The sequence below is a fragment of the Protopterus annectens genome, chromosome 8.part0 (genome assembly GCF_019279795.1).
Source record: "Protopterus annectens isolate FY-2018-M chromosome 8.part0, PAN1.0, whole genome shotgun sequence".
Taxonomy (NCBI): domain Eukaryota; kingdom Metazoa; phylum Chordata; order Ceratodontiformes; family Protopteridae; genus Protopterus; species Protopterus annectens.
The window spans coordinates 1,497,493,324-1,497,516,677 of NC_056741.1; the positions used below are offsets into that span (position 1 = coordinate 1,497,493,324).

The 23,354-nt window shown below is 44.9% G+C and overlaps 1 protein-coding gene across 3 annotated transcripts in view; it reads right to left on the reverse strand.

Moving 5' to 3' along the window:
* APLP2 (amyloid beta precursor like protein 2) overlaps positions 1-23,354 on the reverse strand; it is a 1,432,335-nt gene that overhangs the window by 1,241,807 nt on the left and 167,174 nt on the right. For all 3 annotated transcript variants that reach the window (XM_044081082.1, XM_044081081.1, XM_044081080.1), the window contains exon 2: positions 2,796-2,969. In XM_044081082.1, the coding sequence (XP_043937017.1) occupies positions 2,796-2,969 (174 nt within the window). The remainder of the gene's footprint in view (positions 1-2,795; positions 2,970-23,354) is intronic.

Here is a 23,354-nt window from a genome sequence, read left to right on the forward strand (position 1 = left end):
GAAAGGACCAATTCTTCGAAGGCCAATTTCTACTAAACCTCGGAGGCTGGACCTGTAAGAAATCCTTGACTGCTTGGACAGATTTTGCTTTTTCTTCCACCTTCTTTAACACTTGCTGTGCAGGGGAGCCAAACAAACTGTTTCTCCATGGGAGCATCTAGGAGCTTTGACTTTACATGGTCTGGTAAGGATTGCTCTTTTAACCATGCATGCCTTCTGATCACTGTACCAGTCATAGCTGATCTAAAGGAAGCCTCCAGTGCATCATAGCCGCATTTTAAGGAATGATTACTGACCTGCTGAGTGTTATGTACCAAATCCTGAAGGGACTTGCAGTCTATAGGTTCAGGAGAGGACAGTTTTTTATTTAGCCGATCTAACAAAAATTCCTGATACTGAATCATGTGGAATTGACAGTTTAAGGCCCTAGCCGAAAGAGTAGCAGAAGTATAAACTTTTTTACCCCATCTCTCTAATGCTCTAGATTCTCTTTCAGAGGGGAGGGGTTTTTTGGCAGAGGCAGCTGCTACAGCTTTGGGGCCCTGTGAAATAGTTTCTGGATCTGCAGTAGGAGCCTTATACAAGTGATGAGTGTCCGGGACCCTGCAGTATCTGTCGGGCTTAGCAGGGGCCGGGGGAAGAGAGTCGGGGGCAGTACAAGCATCATTAAATGCATCATCCACAACTGTTAGTACTGGAGGAATGGCTAAAAGCCTATGCTGTGGTAAATGTAAAAAGGTCCTTAGCCTTTTCCTTGAATCTGAGAAATCCTGGCCCTGCCATTGAGACTGCTCTCTCATAGCATGCAAGGTTTCCCCAAAAGAAAATTCCTCAGGAGGAGAGGCAGAAGGAATGGAGTCTTCTGCGTCAGAGTCCTCATATGGAGAATAAGGGCCTTCTGGAGGATTTGAGTTTTCTGAATCATCCGAGGAATAATCTGTTGAAACTGGCTCAGGGGCCTCTGCTCTAGGCCTCTTCTCTGGAGGGGGATGAGAGGGCCCTGTCAGGGTGAGGTTGGGATCCCCTGATCAAAGAAATGAGATCCTCTGCCAGGCTGAGCATTTGGGAACTAGAGGTAGGCCTGTGTAAGGGAGTTTTAGCAGGCAAGGCCTTAGAAGATTTAGCTGCTTTAGCCCTAGAAAAAGCCTCGATAGACATAGATGCAGGGGGCCTAGCAGCTCCACGTGCAGGAGTAGATATGTCTAAAGCAATAGTATCTGATAAATCCTGAGAACCTGCAACAGCAGGTAGAATTTCAGTATCAGTTTCAGCCATGCTGGGTGAGGCCTCGGTTGTAAGAGGCCTGCTTTCGGCCGAAGGAAGAACAGAGGACTCGGTTTCAGCCGAAACAGAGACACTCGCGGTTGGCTTAACCGCGGTTTCGGCCGAAACCGCGAGTGTCGGTCCTTTTCCTTACACTTTTTAGCTAATTGTGAAGTTGGAGTGTCCGACGGCATGTTGTAAGCAAAAGCGGGGCTGAAAAACTCCTCTGCAAACTCCGACCGACGTCTAAGTGTCAGTCGGTTGAAGGAAGCACAGGCTAGACAAGCTGCTACGTCGTGGTCTGGGCCTAAGCAAGGAAGGCAGTAAGAGTGGAAATCCTTATGAGGTATTTGTTTCCCACAAGTTAAACAGTTATTTACTTTTTCTGACATCGGCTGAGGCAAGAAAGAGTCCCCAACGGGGTACTTAGCTTTTTAGAAGTCTTCGGTAGTAGTAATCTCTGGTTCTGACCGACCGGCACTTGCCAACAGCTTCTGCTTCGGGCACCGCGCGGCAAGAAAGACTGAGGAAAATGGCGTCGGCTGATGCCTTTATACCCAATTGACAGCAGCTATGACGTCGGGTGAAGTGCGACATCAGCCGAGGCCAGACCCAGACTTTGGAATCCGGCCGACCGAAGGGCTGCCTGAGGCAGGACAACCCATATGTTAGGACTGCAGATGCATCCTTGAAGGACATCTGGAGAACACCAGCATACTGACCAGGCAAGTCTTCCACACTTTCTCTTCCTTGCACTGATCAAGCAAAGCCTCTGAGAGATGCAAACATATTTGACACAATATTTCTCAATCATCTCCTGTGGTCTCACGTCAATGATATGTGCTGTTATTGCAGATCCTGCCGCAGCCGCAAGCAGGATAATTACAAGTTCCCTCTCTCACAGCGATTTCTCCCACTGTTAATTACTAATGAGTTCTAAGCTTCACTGTACAAAATAGAAACAATGGCTGGCTGGCCAGAACAGCAACAGTCATGTTTCTGAATCCCAGGGTGATTTCAGCAGCTGAGAAAATTCTAGTACCAATTAGTACTTATTTAAAGCTTTTTTCCTCCCACACTGACGAGTTTCTTAGAACTAGAAAAGTAAAATAAATCAAGAATTCCTTTACAGCACACCTAGGAACAAGAACGATAACTCTGGTCAGTGGTGGAAAACACATGGATTTTAACCATTTTATCTGACTCAGTTGTGTGTTTAGTTTTTGGGGGGGGGGTGTATGGAGGGGGTAACATTTCATTAAATGAAATTTTTAACCAAGACAAGTTTTAATTTCAATCTACCTTACTGAGTTTGTTAGCCAACACCTACTGAAATACTTGAGCAAGCAAGAGTAAATGTACAGCCACCATTAAAAGGAAATGTGGAACAAAATCCTCCACCAGGGCCAAAAATCAAGTCTCTGAAGAAAATAACTATCTCTCCTAAAACCATGTCAAACTACTTTCTGCAGTTCTGTAAAATGTCTGCCAGCATTAAATGCACCCACTGGACAACACCCTTTCATACTTACCTCCCGACAGTAACGCAGAATATCTTCCTCTGCATCCATGCAGCTTTTTTTACCTGAAGGGTCAGACTCCCATTTGCCAGTCTGAATATTCATGTGTAAATTCAGCCTTCCACAGAACATGGCAATCTGCGGTTCAGCCACTGCAAAACCAGTCCCGGCATTGGCAGCTAGTGCCTGTAAAGCAACAAAAAAAGTGCATTAGGAGGAGAAACAGACATAATTGACAAAATAACTGTAGAGATGCTACTCATTTATGCATGCCTAACATCACTCATTTATACAAACAACATCTAATCATATATCAAAAGGAAAATGGCAAACTGAATCAAACAAAAAAAAAGTAAAAATCAGTAAGGCAGCAAATGCTCAGCCATAAAGACAGAATTATTCAGGCTTTCAGATCCTGCTTTTGTAGCAACACTAATGGAAGTTCAAATTTCTGAACTTATCTTCCAGTGCAGAAGGACTTTCTGGTTATGTGAACATTACTGTTTCAATTTATGGTCAGTCAGCAAATTTTACAAGTTTCTCTTAAGAAACTTTCCTCATTAAAGCTTCCTAAGAATCTCAGGTGCCCACAACTTTATGTACTTAAGTAGCTCACAGCTGCTTTAACAATAAATCAGTAAGCTAGCACTACACCATATTCCGCCTTTAAAACACGTGTTACTGAAGCCTGTCACATTGCGCCTCTATCATTATTGAAAACTTATGGTCAACTATCCACTTTATGGCTCAGCCCAAGCCAAGCATTTGTTTGTAGAATTGTTACCTTTGTGTTAATCTTTCTAGTGCACCAGTTGTCGAGTAATGAGGACTACATACAAGAATGCTAACTGCGTAAACAGTGTACTCTTGCATTTGTACACTCACACAATGCATACGCAAGTATAATGCTTAAGGCAAACAAGTCTGGCGGTTGGCACACAGAATAAAGGCGTTAACTAGCAGTTTCCACTGGTCCAGTGTTTGATTCCCTGAACTCCAATTACACAACGGTGTGAATCTGAAGAAGTCACTTAACCAGACAGCTCTCCTGTGCAGAGTCTGAAAATGTTCTATGGAGATCAGTGCTCTACCCCAAGTAACAAATATAAAACAAGATATAAATACAATATAAATAAACTAAACAGTCAATTTTGACCTAAAAATTAATGTTTTAAATATCCTATACTCTTTAGCATTTAACTCCCTCTTCAAATCTTTTAATATTTTGACACTTCCCACAAAAACAAAAATTACTAACATGAACAATGCCGCAAAATGAAAAAAAGTCAGTGGAATAAGGGTATTTTGATTTGTGCATCTCCTAAGCTTCACATAGTTTGAGGTTCATCCCTCACACTTGCTACTAAATGGACTTGAAGTAGTCTGAATGCTACAACCCTACATAAACATGCTCTTCAGAAATTCATAAATATCTTCCTTCCGTAATAATGACGTAATTCTGATAAGGTGAAGATTATTCCATAACCTTACTACATGCTCTGTAATCTTTCCACCATGTTTTTCTCCCCCTATTTCTGACAGCTACTTTTAAATTCACCTCTATCACGAAATCTGTCAACTGGAAACAAGTGAAAATTCTGCAACTTAGTGAAGCTTCATTTAATACTACATTTCTCAATATTTTTAAATTTGCCCCATTCACAGCAAAATAGTTAAATTTAACCCAATACATGGGTGGCAGTGAAGTGTTACCGAATAGCTGGGTAACTACAGCAGAGCTAGTAAGAGAGATGGCTAGAAAGGTGCTTGGTGTGACATCTGGAAAGAGGAAGGAGGACAAGGTGGCCTGGTGGTGAAATGAGGAAGTACAGGAGAGTATACAGAGAAAGAGGCTAATGAAGAAAATGTGGGATTGTCAGAGAAATGAATAAAGTAGACAGGAGTATAAGGAGATTAGGTGCATGGCAGAGAGAGAGAGGTGGAAAAGGCGTATGAAGAGTTGTATGAAAGGTTGGACACTAAGGAGGGAGAAAAGGACCTGTACAGATTGGCTAGACAGAGGGACCGAGCTAGGAAAGATGTGCAGCAGGTAAAGGTGATAAAGGACGAGGGAAACATACTCACGAGCAGGAGTGTGTGTTGAGGAGATGGAAGTACTCTGAGGGGCTGATGAATGAAGAGAATGAGAGGGAGAGAAGGTTGGATGATGTGGGGATAGTGAATCATGAAGTGCAATGGATTAGCAAGGAGGAAGTAAGGATAGCTATGAAGAGGATGAAGAATGGAAAGGCTGTTGGTCCAGATGACATACCTGTGGATGCATGGAGGTGTTTAGGTGAAATGGCAGTGGAGGTTTTAACCAGATTGTTTAATGAAATCTTGGAAAGTGAGAGGATGCCTGAGGAAAGGAAAAAAAAAAGTGTTTTGGTACCAATTTAAGAATAAGGGTGATGTGCAGAGCTGTAGTAACTACAGAGGGATTAAACTGATCAGTCACAGCATGAAGTTATGGGAAAGGAGTAGTGGAAGCAAGGTTAAGAAGGGAGGGGATGATTAGTGATCAGTAGTATGGTTTCATGCCAGGAAAGAGCACTACAGATGCGATGTTTGCTCTGAGAGTGTTGCTAGAGAAGTACAGAGAAGGTCAGAAGGAGCTGCATTGCGTCTTTGTGGACTTAGAGAAAGCATATGACAGGGTGCCTAGAGAGGAGCTGTGGTATTGTATGAGGAAATTGGGAGTGTCAGAGAAGTATGTAAGAGTGGTACAGGATATGTACGAGGGTAGTGCGACAGCAGTGGCCTGTGGTGGGAGTGACAGATGCATTTAAGATGGAGGTGGGATTACATAAAGGATCACCTCTGAGCTCTTTCTTATTTGCAATGGTGATGGACAGGTTGACAGACGAGATCAGATGGGAGTCCCCATGGACTATGATGTTTGCAGATGACATTGTGATCTGTAGTGAGAGTAGGGAACAGGTGGAGGAGACTCTGGAGAGGTGGAGATATGCTCTAGAGAGAAGAGGAATGAAGGTCAGCAGGACTAAGACAGAATGTGTGTGTGTGAATGAGAGGGAGGATAAAGGAATGGTGAGGATGCAGGGAGTAGAGGTGGATGAGTTTAAATACTTGGGATCAACAGTTCAGAGTAATGGTGAGTGTGGAAGAGCGGTGAAGAAGAGAGTACAAACAGGATGGAGTGGGTGGAGAAGAGTGTCAGGAGTGATTTGTGACAGACTAGTACCAGTAAGAGTGAAACGGAAGGTCTACAAGACAGTAGTGAGACCAGCTATGTTATATGGGCTGGAGACAGTGGGGCTGACAAAAAAGGCAGGAGTCAGAGCTGGACGTGGCAGAGTTAAAGATGTTAAGATTTTCCCTGGGTGTGACGAGGGTGGACAGGATTAGGAATAAGTATATTAGAGGGTTAGCCCAGGTTGGAAGGTTTGGATTCAAATCAGAGAGGCTAGATTACGTTGGTTTGGACATGTGCTGAGGAGGGATGCAGAGTATATTGGGAAAAAGATGCCAAGGATGAAGCTGCCAGGTAACAGGAAAAGAGGAAGGCCTAAGATAAGGTTTATGGACGTGGTGAGAGAGAACATGCGGGTGGTTGGTGCGACACAGGAAGACGCAGAGGACAGGAAGAAATGGAAACAGATGATCCGCTGTGGCGACCCCTAACGGGAGCAGCCAAAAGAAGACGACGACCCTGGCTAACTAGACAAATAAAGCAGCTCATACAAATTTAAATAAAGCATGGTTCTACAGAAAAAAAAAAAAAAAAATCTCCAGATATCTCTTGTTTAGTCTATGTATATGTTACTGCACTGTTATACGTCCTTGTTATTCTCTGTAGTTGTACGTGATACACAGTGTATTCACTCGAAACCGAAGCAATGTAAATTCATTTAACTCGCACTGTGCGTGTGTGTGTGCGGGGGGGCCTGACTGACAAAGTTTACTTTGAATTTGAATTACAAACAGCTTAAAATCAGACCAAAAATAAGTTTAAATCTAACAAGAGACAACTTTACACTAATCATCAAAATTCATGTCAGACCTCAAACTGTTCGGCCTCAGTACACCAACTTATTTATCCTAGCTGTACTACTCAGCCTTACCCTTCAGATTCTGTTGCCAACCACTTCCAATTTCAAACAGTAGCCTCTCTCCAGAAAGACACAAGCTCCTCGCCCATCTCTAGCATTTACTAGTGTCCCAATAAGTTATCCCTCCAACCTATACCTGCTTCTACCATTAACTCTCTCCAACTCAAAGACTACAACAATGGTCCCACGTAATCTTAAGACAAATTTACCAAAATGGCAGCAGATGTCTTGGCTTATCCTTTCTCCAGTTGTGTACACTTACCATAAATGTAGATGCTGGTATGTATTCACTGTTGCAGTCATAACTGATGGAACTTCCTGCCATGGAAGCCCTTGGCTGGCCCAACTACCAGTGAATTTTCTCCTCCTCAGAGGCCGGCAGATGCCCTGACCAACATCAAGGTACAAAGGAGTCAGCTAGTGCGATAAAGTACAATTGTGTACACATACCATTAATGTAGATGTTCAAGTGTGTTCACTGTTGCAGTCCTGACTTGTGGGATTACCTGCCATGAAAGCCCTTGGCCGGCCTGACTGCCAGAGGAAAAGAATCTCCCTCCTACAAGAGCTGTCAGATGCCCTGACTGACGTCAGTACACTAGAGTATACAGGGAGCTAGCATATGTCATGGATTTCATTTTTTTCTCGTCTTCCTGAAGGTAGGATACCCCCCCCCCCCCGCAAGATAGATCGTAAAGAAACTAAGACAGAAAACCTAAGTCAGGGAAGGGGCAAAAGGGGGGGGGGTCCCTTGGCAAAAGTATCCCCAATGGGGCACTTATCTGAAGTAAGAAAACTTTCAGCAATCAGACAGACAGCTGGAATATGTCATTCAGACTGGCAGCAGAGAAGTTCTGAGGATCATACGTGCAGACATCACATTTACGGCAGACATTCAGCTGTTCTATGTACAATGTCACACGTACCTCACAGCAACTTAAGATTTAGTATACTGGCCAAACGTTTGGGTCACCTACACGGAATTTCCCCCAAGTTATGAATACTGCCACATGGGAATAGAAGGAAATAAGAGTTTGTATCACACTTCTCTGTACACTAAGGTGGAAGGAAAGAGGAGGGAAAGAACACTGCAAAACTGTATACACCAACATCTACATTTATGGTAAGTGTACACAAATGTACAATGTTCTTCTTGTTGCACTGTTACAGTCCTGACTTGTGGGATGATTCCCAAAGCTGAAAAGGAGGGGATAGGTATATAAGAGAGGACAGGATGCCCTGCAGAATGTCGGTGGCAAATCCTGCTCCGGACCTGGAAAAGGCTGACAAGTGGTAGTGTTTGGTGCAAGTATGCACAGATGACCAAGCATCAGCTTTTAGAATATTCCTGGACGGGACTCCTTTTAGAAAGGCAGTAGAGGTAGCAGTAGCCCTAGTAGATTGAGTCCTGACCATCTCAGGTGGCTTTTTACCATGACAGATGTAACAAAATGATACAGTGAAAGATCCATTTGGTGGTAGTCCGTTTGGAAACTGGTTTTCCTTCAGAACTGGTGGCAAAGGCCACAAAGGGTTGGTCTGATTTTCTCAAAGCTTTAGTCCTGTCACTATACTAACTTCGCTGCCTATGAATATCCAAGGAATGAAGTATTCTTTTCCCCCTGGTTCTGAGGATTGGGAAAGAAGGTAGGCAAGTGTACAGCTTGATTCAAGAATTAATGTGTCACCACCTTAGGCATAAAGGAAGGGTTAGTCTTGAGGGAGACTCTCTGGATGGAAGATTAGGAAGGGCTCCACCACAATGACAGCCTGCAGTTCAGAGACACTTCTAGCAAAAGTGATAGCCAGCAAAAGGGCAATTTTCCAAGTTAGAAACTAAGTTAGCAGAAGCCGCTTGTTCGAAAGACGGTAGGGTCAGTTTTTCCAGAACAAAACTGAGGTCCCACAGAGAGGTAGGTTGTCTACTAGGAGGCCTAATGTAAATCACTCCCATAAGTAACTGTCTGAGAAGGGGCTGTGAAAAAGACAAGAGGAAGAAACAGGGATATGGGCTGAAATGGCACAGGCAAGAATTTTAAATTGAGGAATAGGCTAGGCCACTGTCAACCAGATTAGCCAAGTAACCTAGGATAATCGAGACCTTAGCTAAGAGAGGATTATGGCCCTGTTATTGACAGCACATGGAAACCCTTTCCACTGGCCGAGTAAGATTTCCTAGTAATGGGCCTTCTGGCCTGAACCTGTTTGCTTAGGGCAGAGTTGGTCCAGGAGGCTAGGGACTTATCCAGGGCTGAGAGTTTAGAGTGTCTGCAGGCTGGGATGCACAATCTTTCATCTCTCCAGAGTCAGAAGGTCTACTCTCTGATGTAACTGCCATGGATTCTCATTAGTTAGGTTGAGAAGCAAAGGATACCAGTGTTGCCACGGCCAGTCTGGGACTGTCATCATTGCTCTTGGCCACTCTTCCCTTAATTTTAGGGGCACCTGTGGAAATAGAGGTAAGGAGGAATGCAGAGACAAAAAGGCAAGTCCATGGTAAAGAAAAAGCATCTGTCTTCCAGGGTGAGATTAAGTTGCTCCTGGAACAGAATCTTTTCAGTTCAGCATTTTCCTTGGTGGCAAAGTGTTCTATCTGGGGGGACTCCATTTCTTGGCTATGCTGAAAAATGTTTCCCCGATGCAGATGCCATTCCTGGGGGGTTTATCGGGTTTCTCCTGAGGTGATCCTCTAGGATGTTTTGTGCGCCTGGAAGGTATTGTGCCAAAAGCTGCAACCCCACAGAGTGATCAGTCTCACAAACCTGCACTGCTAAGCGACAGAGGATAGGAGTGAGTGCCCCCCCCTGCTTTTCTATATACATGACTGTGGTGTCTGTTTTTACTAATAGGACCCCTGGTTTCCATTTTTCTCTGCATGCTACCAGGCCTTTTTGAACTGCCATAATCTCTTTCAAGTTATGCGCGTTTCTGAACGGATTTTCACACTCTCCTTGTGTTTGGAAGTGTTTGAAATGAGCTCCCCAGGCTGTCTCGGAGGCATCTGATGAGGGTTTGCTCCTGGAGAGTGTACTTGAAAGGAAGGCCTTGGTTGTGAGCACAAGTTTATGCCCACCATGCAAATTCCTCCTTAATGCAAGGGATAAGCCGCATCTTGGTTGAGAGTTAGTGCTGAAGCCCACACATTTTTGAGGAATCACTGGAGCTTCCTCATGTGCACCTTGGCCAGAGGAAACCTGAGGATGCAAGATGCCATATAGCCCAGTGCTCTGAGGAATTCCCTGGTCATGACGCATTGTCTCTGCAGAATCTTTTGTGAGTACTGACTCAGGAAAGAAACCTTGTCTGGAGGTAAGACGACCTTTTGAAGGGATGAGTCCAGAATAGCCTCAGGAAGACCCTCCTGGTGGAGGGTTCTGTGTTTGATTTATGTTGATTTACTGTGAAGCCCAGGGGAGGTCAACAGATTCTGGGTAAACACCAGATCTGAGTGGAGTTTTTTTTGACAGACTTGTATTAGACAATCATCCAGGTAGGGGTAGCTTTGGGCACCTCTGGTCCTGCAAAAGGCAATTAGAGGGGCCAAGCAATTTGTTAAGACCCTGAGAACGATAGACAAGCCAAAGGGCAGTGCAGAAAACTGACAGTGACTACTACCTGCTCTGAAGCTTAAGAAGCTTCTGTGTGATTCCTTTATGGAAATGTGCAAGTAGGCATCTTAGAGCCAGGACGAGCATGAAGGCCTGAGGAGCCATCATGGGTAAAAGCTTTTGAGGTTAACATTTTGAATTCTGGAACCAGCTGGAACAGATTGAGGGTAGACAGGTCTAAAATGGGACGCAAACAGCCTTCCTTTCTGGGAACCTGGAATAGCCTAGAGTAGAAACCCTTTCCTTTCAGGTGTTCTGGAACTAGTTCCACTTAGCCCAGGGAGCACAAACTCTGAATTTGGGAAAACTTCTGTCCTTTTTTGGGGGGAATGTTTGGGTAGACAGAGTGTTTTACTGGCTCTTTGAAAGTGAATCTTGTTTCCATTTAAAATAATGCTGAAACCCTATCTGTCCAAAGTGATGAGCAACCAATTTTACATTAACAGAGATAATCTTTCTTGTGGGAGGAGGGAAGGGGTTTCAGAGAGACTGAGATGGATGAGTCACTGTTCTCTGCTAGGGGCCTGTGGCCCAGAACTACCCTGCCTTTAAGTGCCCGAGTTGCACCACCTGAGTCTTTGCAGTTGGTGCTGCTGCGTCCTTTCCCTACAGGGTTTTCTTTGGTCCCTCCCTTCACAATCCAAAAAAGTACAGTTTTGTACCTACTATAAATGTAGATGTTAGAGTGCTAATACAGCTGCAGTAATCGCATTTGGGTTCTCTGCCGTCAGGCGGTCCCTCGGTCGGCCGAATTCCAAAGTCTAGGTCCGGCGTCGGTTGTTGTCGCTTTCTTTCCTGACATCAGTGAGGCAGGGGTATACAAGACACAGCCGACGCCATTTTCTTCAGTCTTTCTTGCCCCAGATGTCAGGTGCCCCCAGAAGGAAGGCAATACATAAATTATATTTATATACATGAAATGCAATATAATCAAAAATCAGTAGTAGCAAGCAAATATACCATAGAAGGATAACCCCATCAGGTTGTATGAAGAGGGGTTAGGCCCTAGGCCTTTACCAAGAGGGGAAGGAGGGAGGGAAAACTGTACTGCAGCTGTATTAGCACTCGAACATCTACATTTATGGTAGGTACAAAACTGTACTATGTTCATCGTGCATACAGCTGCAGTAATCACATATGGGTAGAATCCCAAAGCTACGCACAGTGTGGTAGGCACTAGGTGGAACTGGGATGAGCCAGAATGCCCTGCAACACAGCAGTGGCAAAGCCTGCTCTAGTTTTGGAATATAAAGGCAGGTGGTAGGGTTTTGTGAAGGTATGCACAGAACTCCAAGTGGCTGCCTCCAAAATATCTTTGGTAGGAACTCCTCTGAGGAAGGCTGTAGAGGTAGCTGTGGCCCTGGTGGAGTGGGATCTGATGCCTGTAGGGACAGATTTTCCATGATAGGAGTAACAAAACCGTATACAGTGGCCTATCCATTTTGAAATTGTCTGTTTGGTAACTGGCTTCCCTTGAGCTCCTACAGCATAGGACACAGAGTTGCTCTGATTTCCTGAAAGGCTTTGTTCTGTCCAAATAATAACGTAGCTGTCTATGTATGTCTAAGGAGTGTAGGAGCCTTTCCCCTTTGTTTTGAGGATTGGGGTAAAAGGTAGGCAAGTGTATGGCTTGATTTAAAGCTACCCTGGATACCACTTTAGGCATAAATGACTGGTTGGTTCGAAGGGAAATCCTATCCTGATGGAAGATGAGAAAGGGCTGCACAGCCATGAGGGCTTGTAGTTTCGATACTCTACGAGCTGAGGTAATGGCCAGAAGGAAAGCTGTTTTCCAGGACAAGTACTGCAAATCTGTTGGAGGCAGCTTGCTCAAAGGGAGGCAATGTTAATTTTTCTAGAATGTAATTAAGATCCCAGGCTGGTATTGGTTGCTTCCTTGGTGGTCTTATATTCTTAGCCCCTCTGAGGAACTGTCTTAAGAGTGGGTGAGAGAATAAGGGTGGATGCGTGTTGAATTCTGCAGAAATGGCTGAGGCATGGATTTTTATGGAGGAAAATGAAAGTCCACTGTTCAGCAGCTCAGCTAGATACTGTAATACCCGAGGCAAATTCAGTTTTTTAGGGTCCTGGCCTTTTTTCTCATTCCAAGAGCAAAACCGTTTCCATTTTGTGGAGTAAGCCTTTCTAGTAGATGGCCTTCTGGCCTCCAAAATGACATCCTGCACCTCTTTGGGGAGTAGAGTCTGTTGTGGTGTTAAGGAATTTTCGATGCAGCGAGATTGAGTGCTTTCAGCTGACTGTGAAGAGTTTTGTAGCTGTGCTGAGTCAGCAGAAGAGGCATTAGAGGTAGGGGCCAGGGAGGAGTATGTGTTAGGCTCCTCAGTAGTGGGCACCAGTGTTGTCTTGGCCAGTCTGGAGCAATTAGTATCATCTTCGGTCTGTCTGCTCTTGCAAGAGCACCTTGGGCAGAAGAGGCAGAGGTGGGAAAGCGTACTGTCCATGCTGTCCAACTGAATGAAAGGGCGTCCACTCTCCAGGCCTTTGAATGAAAGGTCCTTGAACAAAACTTTTCCAATTGACGATTCCTGTGGGAGGCGAAGAGATCTATGTCTGGCCTCCCCCACGCTTGGATTATCTTTGTAAACACTTGAGGATGCAACTTCCATTCGTGTGGATCTGTCATATTTCTGCTTAGATTGTCTGCCAGCGTGCTTTCCAAGCCTGGCAAGTACTGTGCTTGAAGTTCGATTTGCCATTCCAGAGCCAAGTTCCAAAGTGTTATGGCTAGTCTGCACAGGGGGTATGCATGTGTTTCCCCTTGTTTATTTATGTACCACATTACTGTGGTGTTGTCTGTTCTTATCAATAATTGTCCTGGATGCAGGAAGTCCTTGAAAGCTGTAATTGCATTTATCACTACTAGCATTTCTTTTTGATTGATGTGAAGGTGCTTTTCCTTTTGGGACCATTTGCCCTGAATGCACCTGTCTGTCATGTGCGCCCCCCAGGCGTAGTCTGAGGCATCTGTTGTGATGACTTGATTTGCTTGAGGTTTGCAGAATGAAAGACCAGTTGTTTGTTTGACATGCTTGGGCCCACCATAGAAATTCCTTTTGCAAACATGGAATTATTGGTATTATTGTTTCCAAACTGTGGCTGTGTTGAGACCATAGGTTTTTTAGGTACCATTGAAGTTTCCTCATATACAACTTTGCACATGGGATTAAAAGAATGCAAGATGCCATGAAGCCCAGAGCCTGCAGGATTTTCCTTGCAGTAAGCCTGGTACAATTTGCTAGTGTTTTGAAGTACTGAGTTAGTTGCCCCTGTTTTTCTGGCATAAGATAGGCCATCTGGGTGTTTGTGTCCAAGTTTGCACCCAGGAAAGTTATTTTCTGAGATGGTGTTAGCCTGGATTTCTCTTTGTTGATTGTGTATCCCTGTTGCATAAGCCAGATGTTCCAGAAGTATGTGCTTGCTGTCCGCTTGGATCAGGCAGTCGTCCAAATAAGGGTAAATTTGTATCCCTTGAAGTCTGCAGTAGGCAATTACTGATGCCAGGCATTTCGTGAATACTCTGGGCGCAGTAGATAAGCCAAAGGGCAATGCAGAGAATTGATAGTGTATTGAACCTGCAAGAAATCTAAGGTATCTCCTGCAGCTTTGTCTGATTGGGACATGCAGGTATGCCTCCTTGAGGTCCAATGTTACCAGCCAAAACTCCTTGCCCAGCATGGGAAGAAGCTGCTGTAATGTGAGCATCCTGAATTTGTACGAGTAAGAATGTGTTTAGGATGGATAAGTCCAAAATGGGTCTCCAGTCGGTTCCTTTCCTTGGTACCAGAAATAGCATGGAATAAAAACCTTGACCTTGTTCGTGAGTAGGTACCTCTTGAATAGCTTTCATGTCTATGAGCTTTGAAATTTGTAGTTGTTCCTCTGCCCTTTGATTGTGTGGCAGGTTTGGCATGCCTCTTATTTTTGGGAGAGCGTGAAAATGAAATCTGTAGCCTCTGTTTATAACGTCCAGGATCCATTTGTCTGTTGTGACAATATGCTAATTTCTTGTAAATAACGCCAGCTTTCCTCCCAAGGGTGCTGCCAGCTGATACTTGCTTGGCATGGAAAGGAGGAAGTCATTGGGTTTGTTTCCTGTATTGTTGTGCACTGTCCTCGCCACCTCTTGGTGCTGGAGTTTGCCATTGCCTGCCTCTATATGATCCTTGTGATTGCCCTCTGCCCCTTGTGCGCCTGTATCTACCTCTTTGGGGCTTGTCCATGGCTGGAAAGGACCAGTTTTTAGAAGGTCAATTTCTGCTAAAACGTGGTGGTTGAACCTGTAGAAAAGCTTTGACTGTTTGCATAGATTTGGCTTCTTTTTCCATTTTTCATAGTATCTCCTCAGCATTAGTACCAAATAGCACATCCTTTTGTAAAGGAGCATCTAGTAGTTTAGCTTTCACATGATCAGGCAAGATTTGTTCCCTAAGCCATGCATGTCTACGAATGACTGATCCTGTAACAGCAGCTCTGCTTGAGGCCTCTAGGGCATCATAGCCACATTGTAAATTGTGTTTACCCACTTGTTCTGCACTATGCATCATATCCTGCAACGCCTTCAAATCTGGTTGTTCAGGTTGAGACATTTTATTTCTTAATTGTGATAAAAGAAACTGCCGATATTTAAGCATATGAAACTGACAATTTAAGGCCCTCATAGCTAGGGTGGCTGAGGTATATACCTTTTTTCCCCACCTTTCTAAGGATCTTGACTCTCTTTCTGAAGGTAGTGGATTCTTAGCAGTAGAGGCCTTCATTCCCTTGGGGCCTTGAGAAATGGTTTCAGGGTCAGCATTATGGCTTTTGTAAAGAAATTGGTGAGAGTTAGGAACTCTGTAGTACCTATCATGCTTGACTGGGGCAGGAGGCAGTGAATCTGGATTAAGGCAAGCCTCCAAATAAACATCATCAAGTACGTCCAAGACAGGAGGTATCGCCAGAGGTCTGTGTTGAGGTAACAAAAGAAATTCCCTAAGTCTTTTCTTGGAATCAGAAAAGTCTTGGCCTTCCCAATGGAAGTGTTCCCTCAAGGTGTGCAAGGCTTCCCCAAAAGAAAAATCCTCAGGAGGAGATACTGAAGGAATGGACTGCTCTGCGTCCCGAGTCTTCAAATGGGGAGTAAGAGTGTTCCTCTACATCAGAATGTTCTGAAAAAATGGAGCCCTGATCAGAAGAGGGAGAATCTTCCTCCACTCTGGGTCTCTTGTCTGGAGGGGGTTGGGAACCCCTGATAAGAGTAATTAAATCTTCAGCCATTTTAAGCATCTGCTTTTTTAGCATGGGGCCTGGGGATGGGCCCTGTGCAACAGGCCTCTTGGGATGCCTGGCTGATTTGGACTTAAAGGCCTTAATGGAAAATGAAGATGAAGGTCTGAAGACACCATGGGTGGAAGTGGATCTGTCCACATTAGGAGGCTCAACGCTCACACTGACTTCAGTGGTTGTAGTCTGGGTCGAGGAACCTGCGGTCTCGGTTACAGAAGACACCGCCAAAGAAGTGTCGTCGGTAGTCAGGGACTGCATAGGTGTCTCGCTGAGAACCGGACCACGTGTAGCCGGTTTTGGCATGGTGTCGGTCCTTGTCCTTGCATTTTTTGGTCAAAACGGTAGTCTGAGTCTCCGACGACATTTTATAATCAAAGGCTGTACCAAAAAAGTGTTGGGCGAACTCCGCCCGAAGTTTAATAGTGCATTTATTGAAAGTCGCGCAAAAGCGACAGCCCGAGACGTCGTGGTCTGGGCCTAAACAAGGTATGCAAAGGGAATGGAAATCCTTATGCGGTATTTGCTTCCCACAAGAAATACAATTGTTAACTTTTTCCGACATCGGTCTGAGGCAAGAAAAGTTTCCCCAACGGGGTACTTGGCTTTAATGAAGACTTCGGTTTCCAATTTTTCGTAAATTCAGGAGCTGGCCGACCGGCACTTGCGAACTGCTTCTGCTTCGGGCACCGCGTGGCAAAAAAGACTGAAGAAAATGACGTCGGCTGTGTCTTATATACCCCTGCCTCACTGACGTCAGGAAAGAAAGCGACAACAACCGACGCCGGACCTAGACTTTGGAATTCGGCCGACCGAGGGACCGCCTGACGGCAGAGAACCCATATGTGATTACTGCAGCTGTATGCACGATGAACATCAGGCAATGTTTAGTGGAGTGTATCCCTTCGGTTCAGCCTCCTAGACTTAGCAGGAAGTCCAACAGTTTGCATGGATTTAGCGTTTTCTTTCATCTTTGAGTACAGCCTCTGCTTTGGACCCAATGAGGAAATTTTAGTCCAGTGGGGCATCCAAAAGATCTGATTTGACATGCTCAGGAAAGTACAGTTGCATACACTTACCATAAATGTTAGAGTGTTATTCACTGTGGCAGTCATCACATGTGGGTTATCCCTGCTGTGGTAGCCCTCGGCCGGCCCGAATACCAGAGTCAATGTTTTTATGCGCTGGCTGCTGTCGGCTGTAGTCTGACATCAGGTCATCAGTACTATAAACCATTACATCAGTGTTTCATAACCTAACCTGTCAGAAGCACAAGGGAAAAAAAGAGTGAAGTGGTCCTGGTGGCTAAAAGACACCTTGGGAAACTCGTGTCCCCTACGGAAGATGTTAAATGGGGGATAGAGGGAGGGAAGCCAAGACTGCAGCAGTGAATACACTAACAGCTACATTTATGTAAGTGTACACAACCGTACTATGTTCTTACTGTTTCACTGTTGCAGTAATCACCTGTTGGAGGATTCCCAAAGCTGAGGAAAATGGTGGAAGGATAGGTTGAGCCCTAGGTACAGGTCAGGAGGCTCTGCAGAAATGCAGAGGCAAACCCATCCCTAGACTTAAGATGGACAGAGGTCCAGGTGGCCACTTCTAAGATGTCCCTGGTAGGTACTCCTCAGAGGAAAGCAGGGGAAGTGGAGATTGCCCTAGTGGTGTGTGTACGGATAGACATAGGGATGGGTTTCCCATGTAGTCCGTAGTGAAGGATACAGTGTGAAATCCATTTTGAAATAATTTGATTGGAGATGGGCTTCCCCTCTGCCCTTAGGGCAAAGCTTACAAGAAGCTGATCCGTTTTTCTTCCAAGAGAGATATTTCAATTCTGTTGAAGTGGCAGGTTCGAAAGGAGGCAAGATTAGTTTCTCTAACACACAACTCAGGTCCCAGGGTGGTGTTGGAGGCCTGCTGGGAGGCCTGATATTAGCCACCCCTCTGAGGAACTGCTTAATCAATCAAAGGATATGAGAATAGGGGTGGGTCTGAATCATAACAGACAGAGATGGCAGAGGCATGGATTTTAACAGAGAAGGAGAGACCACTATTAAGCAACTCTGCTAAGTAGTCCAGGATGAGAGGGATGGAAGGTTGGGAGGTACTGCTCCCTTTTGATTGTTTCGAGGAGCAGAATATTTTCCATTTTCATGCATATGATTTTCTTGTGCTGGGCCTTCTGGCCTCTTTGATGATGTCCAGGACCTGGTTGCTTAACAGGGACTCCTGGTTAGTTTTTAGTGTATAAGCCATGCTGAACGTTTGAGAGTCTCTAGGTCTGGGTGCAGTACAGTGCAGTTTTGTACCTACCATAAATGTAGATGTTAGAGTGCTCATACAGCTGCAGTCATAACAGATGGGTTATCCTGCCGTCAGGTGGGTCCTCGGTCGGCCCAATTCCAAAGTCTAGGTCCGGCGTCGGTTGTCGTCGCTTCTTCCCTGACGTCAGTGCGGCAGGGGTATAAAAGAGGCAGCCAACGCCATTTTCATCAGTTTTTCTTGCCCCAGATGTCAGGTGCCCCCAGAAGGAAGGCAAACAATGTTATGCAAAGATGCAATGTTGATAAATCAAAAACAGTAGTTGCAAGCAAATACACCATAAAAAAATACCCCAAAAAGGTTATATGAAAAGTGTTAAGTCATAAGGCCTGTCCTAAGAGGGGATTGGAGGGAGGGAAACCTGGACTGCAGCTGTAGGAGCACTCGAACATCTACATTTATGGTAGGTACAAAACTGTACTATGTTCATCGTGCATACAGCTGCAGTCATAACAGATGGGTAGAATCCCAAAGCTAAGTAAGGGTGGTAGGCACTAAGTAGAACTAGGAGGGGCTAGGATGCCCTGCAGGACTGCTGTGGCAAAGCCCGCTCTAGATTTCGACTATAGAGGGAGGTGATAGTGCTTGGAGAAAGTGTGCACTGAATCCAGGTGGCTGCTTCCAAAATGTTCTTGGTAGGGACCCCCCTGAGGAAGGCTGCAGAGGTAGCTGTGGCTCTGGTGGAGTGGGATCTGATGCATGCAGGCACAGTTTTTCCATGGAATGAGTAACAAAAACGTATGCAGTGGGCTATCCATTTTGAAATTGTCTGTTTGGAAACAGCCTTTCCCTGAGCACCTACAGCATAGGACACAGAGTTGCTCAGATTTCCTGAAAGGCTTTGTTCTGTCCAAATAGTAACGAAGCAGTCTGTGAATGTCCAAGGAATGTAGCAGTCTTTCCCCTTTGTTTTGTGGATTAGGATAAAAGGTAGGTAAGTGGATAGTCTGATTCAAAGCTACACTGGATACTACCTTTGGCATAAAGGTAGGATTAGTTCGTAAGGAAACTCTGTCCTGATGGAAAATGATGAATGGTTGCACAGCCATGAGGGCCTGTAGCTCCGAAACCCTGCATGCTGAGGTGATAGCCAGAAGAAAGGCCGTTTTCCATGACAAGTACTGTAACTCTGTCGAAGAAGCTGGCTCGAAGGGAGGAAGGGTCAGCTTTTCCAATACGTAGTTGAGGTCCCAAGCAGGGACTGGTGGTTTCATTGGGGGTTTTAAATTCTTTGCCCCTCTGAGGAACTGCCTTAAGACAGGGTGAGAGAATAATGGAGGATCTGTGTTGTATTGTGCAGAAATGGCTGAAGTGTGGATCTTGATGGAGGAGAAGGAAAGTCCATTGTTTAACATCTCAGCTAGGTACTGTAAAATTTGAGGTATATTTATTGCCCAAGGATTCTGTCCCTTTTCTTGATTCCAGGCACAAAATTGTTTCCATATGGCGGAGTAAGCCTTTCTAGTAGAAGGTCTTCTGGCCTCCAAGATGACATCTTGCACCTCCTTGGAGAGGAGAAACTGTTGGGAAATCAAGGAATTCTCCATGCAGCTAGATTTAGAGTTTTGAGATGGCCGTGAAGGGTTTTGTAGTTGTGCTGGGACAACAGAAGAGGGACTAGAGGTAGGATCCATGGTGGGGAATGTGTCAGGCTCCACAGGAACGGATACCAGTGTTGTCTTGGCCAGTCTTGAGCGATGAGAATCATTTTCGGCCTCTCTGCTCTGGCTTTTAATAGAACTTTGGGCAGCAGAGGAAGAGGTGGGAAGGCATAGACTGTCAATGTTGCCAATTGAAGGAAAGTGCGTCCACTTTCCAGGCCTGTGAATGATAGGTCCTTGAACACATTTTTTTCAACTGGCAATTTCTGTGGGTAGCAAAGAGATCTATGTCTGGCTGTCGCCATGCCTGAGTTATCTTTGTGAAAAGTTGAGGATGCAACTTCCATTCGTGTGAATCTGATATTTCTGCTTAGGTTGTCTGCCAGTGTGTTTTCCTTCCCTGGCAGGAATTGTGCCTACAGTTGAATTTGCAATTCCAGTGCTGTGTTCCATAGGGTCATGGCTTGCCTGCACAGGGGGTATGAATGAGTTCCCCCCTGTTTATGTACCACATCACTGTGGTGTTGTCTGTCCTTATCAATAGCTGGCCTGGATGCAGTAGGTCTTTGAAGGTCATAATAGCCTTTTGCACGGCTAGCATCTCCTTTTGGTTGATGTGAAGGTGTTTCTCTTTTCGGGTCCATTTTCCCTGAATGCACTGATCTGTCATGTGTGCTCCCCAAGCATAGTCCGAGGCGTCTGTTGTGATGATTTGAGTTGCTTGAGGTACACAGAAAAGAAGACCCGTGTTTTTTTGGCAAGCTTGAGTCCACCACAAAAATTCCTTTTGAAGGCATGGAATGAGTGGGATAACTGTTTCGAAGCTGTGGCTATGTTGAGACCATAAGTTTTTCAGGTACCATTGAAGTTTCCTCATATGCAGCTTTGCACATGGGATTAGTAGGATGCAAGATGCCATGAATCCCAGAGCCTGCAGGATTTTCCTTGCAGTTAGCCTGATGTAAGTTGCCATTTTTCTGAAGTATTGAGACAGTTGCCCTTGCTTGTCTGGCATGAGGTAGGCCATCTGGGTGGTTGTATCCAAGCTGGCACCCAGGAAAATTATTTGTTGAGAGGGTATTAGTTTTGATTTCTTTTTGTTGACTGTGTATCCCAGGAAGTTCAACAGTTTTTATTACAAACGCCAGGTGCTGCAGTAGTATGTCCTTGCTGTCCGCTTGGATCAGGCAGTCGTCCAGATATGGGTAGATTTGAATCCCTTGTAGTCTGCAGAAGGAGATTACTGATGCCAGGCATTTCGTAAACACTCTGGGAGCAGTAGATAAGCCAAAGGGCAATGCAGAGAATTGGTAATGGGTTGAACCTGCAAGAAATCTGAGGTATATTCTGCAATCTTGTCTGATAGGGACACGCAGGTATGCCTCCTTGAGGTCCAATGTTACCAGCCACGACTCCTTGCCCAGCATGGGAAGAAGCTGCTGTAATGTGAGCATCTTGAATTTTGGCACCTGTAGATGTGTGTTTAGGATGGATAGGTCTAAGATAGGTTTCTAACCTTTGTCTCTCCTCGGTACCAGGAATAGTCTGGAATAAAACCCTTGACTATGTTTTTTTGCAGGTACCTCGAATTGCTTTCATCTCCATGAGAGCTGAAACTTGTTTTTGTGCCTCTGCCCTTTGATTTTGTGGCAGGTTTGGCATGTCTCTCATTTTTGGAAGGGTGCGAAAGTGTAACCTGTAGCCTCTGTCTATAATGTCCAGAATCCATTTGTCTTTTGTAACAATATGCCAATTTTTTGAGAATAGTGTCAGTTTTCAGCCCAAAGTTGTTGCCATTAAAGCTTTGCTTGGCAGGTGTAGGGGGAAGTCATTGTGTCGGTTTTCTAAAAGACTGATCTATCTTCTCCACCTCTTGGGGTTGGTGCTTGCCACTGTCTGGCTCCGAAAGATCCTTGAGGTTGCCCTCTGCCCCTTGGGCGCCTTTATTTGCCCCTTTGAGTTCTGTCCGTGGCTGAAAAGGACCAATTTTTTGAAGGCCAGTTTCTGCTGAAACGTGGAGGCTGTACCTGCAGGAAATCTTTCACTGTTTGCATTGATTTCGCTTTTTCCTCCATTTTCTTTAGCACCTCCTCAGCTTTAACACCAAACAATACAACTTTTTGAAGAGGTGCATCTAATAATTTAGCTTTGACATGATCTGGTAAGGTTTGCTCTTTGAGCCAAGCATGCCTACGTATAACAGACCCCGTAACAGCAGCTCTACATGAGGCCTCTAAAGCATCAAAAAGTACAGTTTTGTACCTACCATAAATGTAGATGTTAGAGTGCTAATACAGCTGCAGTAATCACAGATGGGTTCTCTGCCGTCAGGCGGGTCCTCGGTCAGCCGAATTCCAAAGTCTTGGTCCGGCGTCGGTTGTCGTCGCTCTCCTCCCCGACGTCAGAGCGACAGGGGTATATAAGACACAGCCAACGTCACATTCTTCAGTCTTTCTTGCCCCAGATGTCAGGTGCCCCCAGAAGGAAGGCAATACATAAATTATATACATATACATATACATATATATATATATATATATATATATATATATATATATATATATATATATATTCATATATATATATATTCAAGCAATGAGAGGAAGGAGGGAGGGAAACCTGTACTGCAGCTGTATTAGCACTTGAACATCTACATTTATGGTAGGTACAAAACTGTACTATGTTCATTGTGCATACAGCTGCAGTAATCACAGATGGGCAGAATCCCAAAGCTATGCACAGGGTGGTAGGCACTAGGTGGAACTGGGATGAGCCAGAATGCCCTGCAACACAGCAGTGGCAAAGCCTGCTCTAGTTTTGGAATATAAAGGCAGATGGTAGTGTTTTGTGAAGGTATGCACAGAACTCCAAGTGGCTGCCTCCAAAATATCCTTGGTAGGAACTCCTCTGAGGAAGGCTGTAGAGGTAGCTGTGGCCCTGGTGGAGTGGGATCGGATGCCTGTAGGGACAGATTTTCCATGATAGGAGTAACAAAACCGTATGCAGTGGCCTATCCATTTTGAAATTGTCTGTTTGGTAACTGGCTTCCCTTGAGCTCCTACAGCATAAGACACAAAAAGTTGTTCTGATTTTCTGAAAGGCTTTGTTTTGTCCAAATAGTAACGTAGCTGTCTATGGATGTCTAAGGAGTGTAGCAGCCTTTCCCCTTTGTTTGGAGGATTAGGGTAAAAGGTAGGTAAGTGAATGGCTTGACTTAAAGCTACCCTAGATACTACTTTAGGCATAAATGATGGATTGGTTCGAAGGGGAACCCTGTCCTGATGGAAGATGAGAAAGGGCTGCACAGCCATGAGGGCTTGTAGTTCCGAAACCCTACGAGCTGAGGTAATGGCCAGAAGGAAAGCTGTTTTCCAGAACAAATATTGCAAATCTGTTGAGGCAGCTGGTTCAAAAGGAGGCAATGTTAATTTTTCTAAAATGTAATTAAGATCCCAGGCTGGCACAGGTTGTTTCCTTGGTGGTCTTATATTTTTAGCCCCTCTGAGGAACCGTCTTAAGAGTGGGTGAGAGAATAAGGGTGGATCAGTGTTGAATTCTGCAGAAATGGCTGAGGCGTGGATTTTTATGGAGGAAAATGAAAGTCCACTGTTCAGCAACTCAGCTAGATACTGTAGTACCTGAGGCAAATTCAGTTTTCTAGGGTCCTGGCCTTATTTCTCA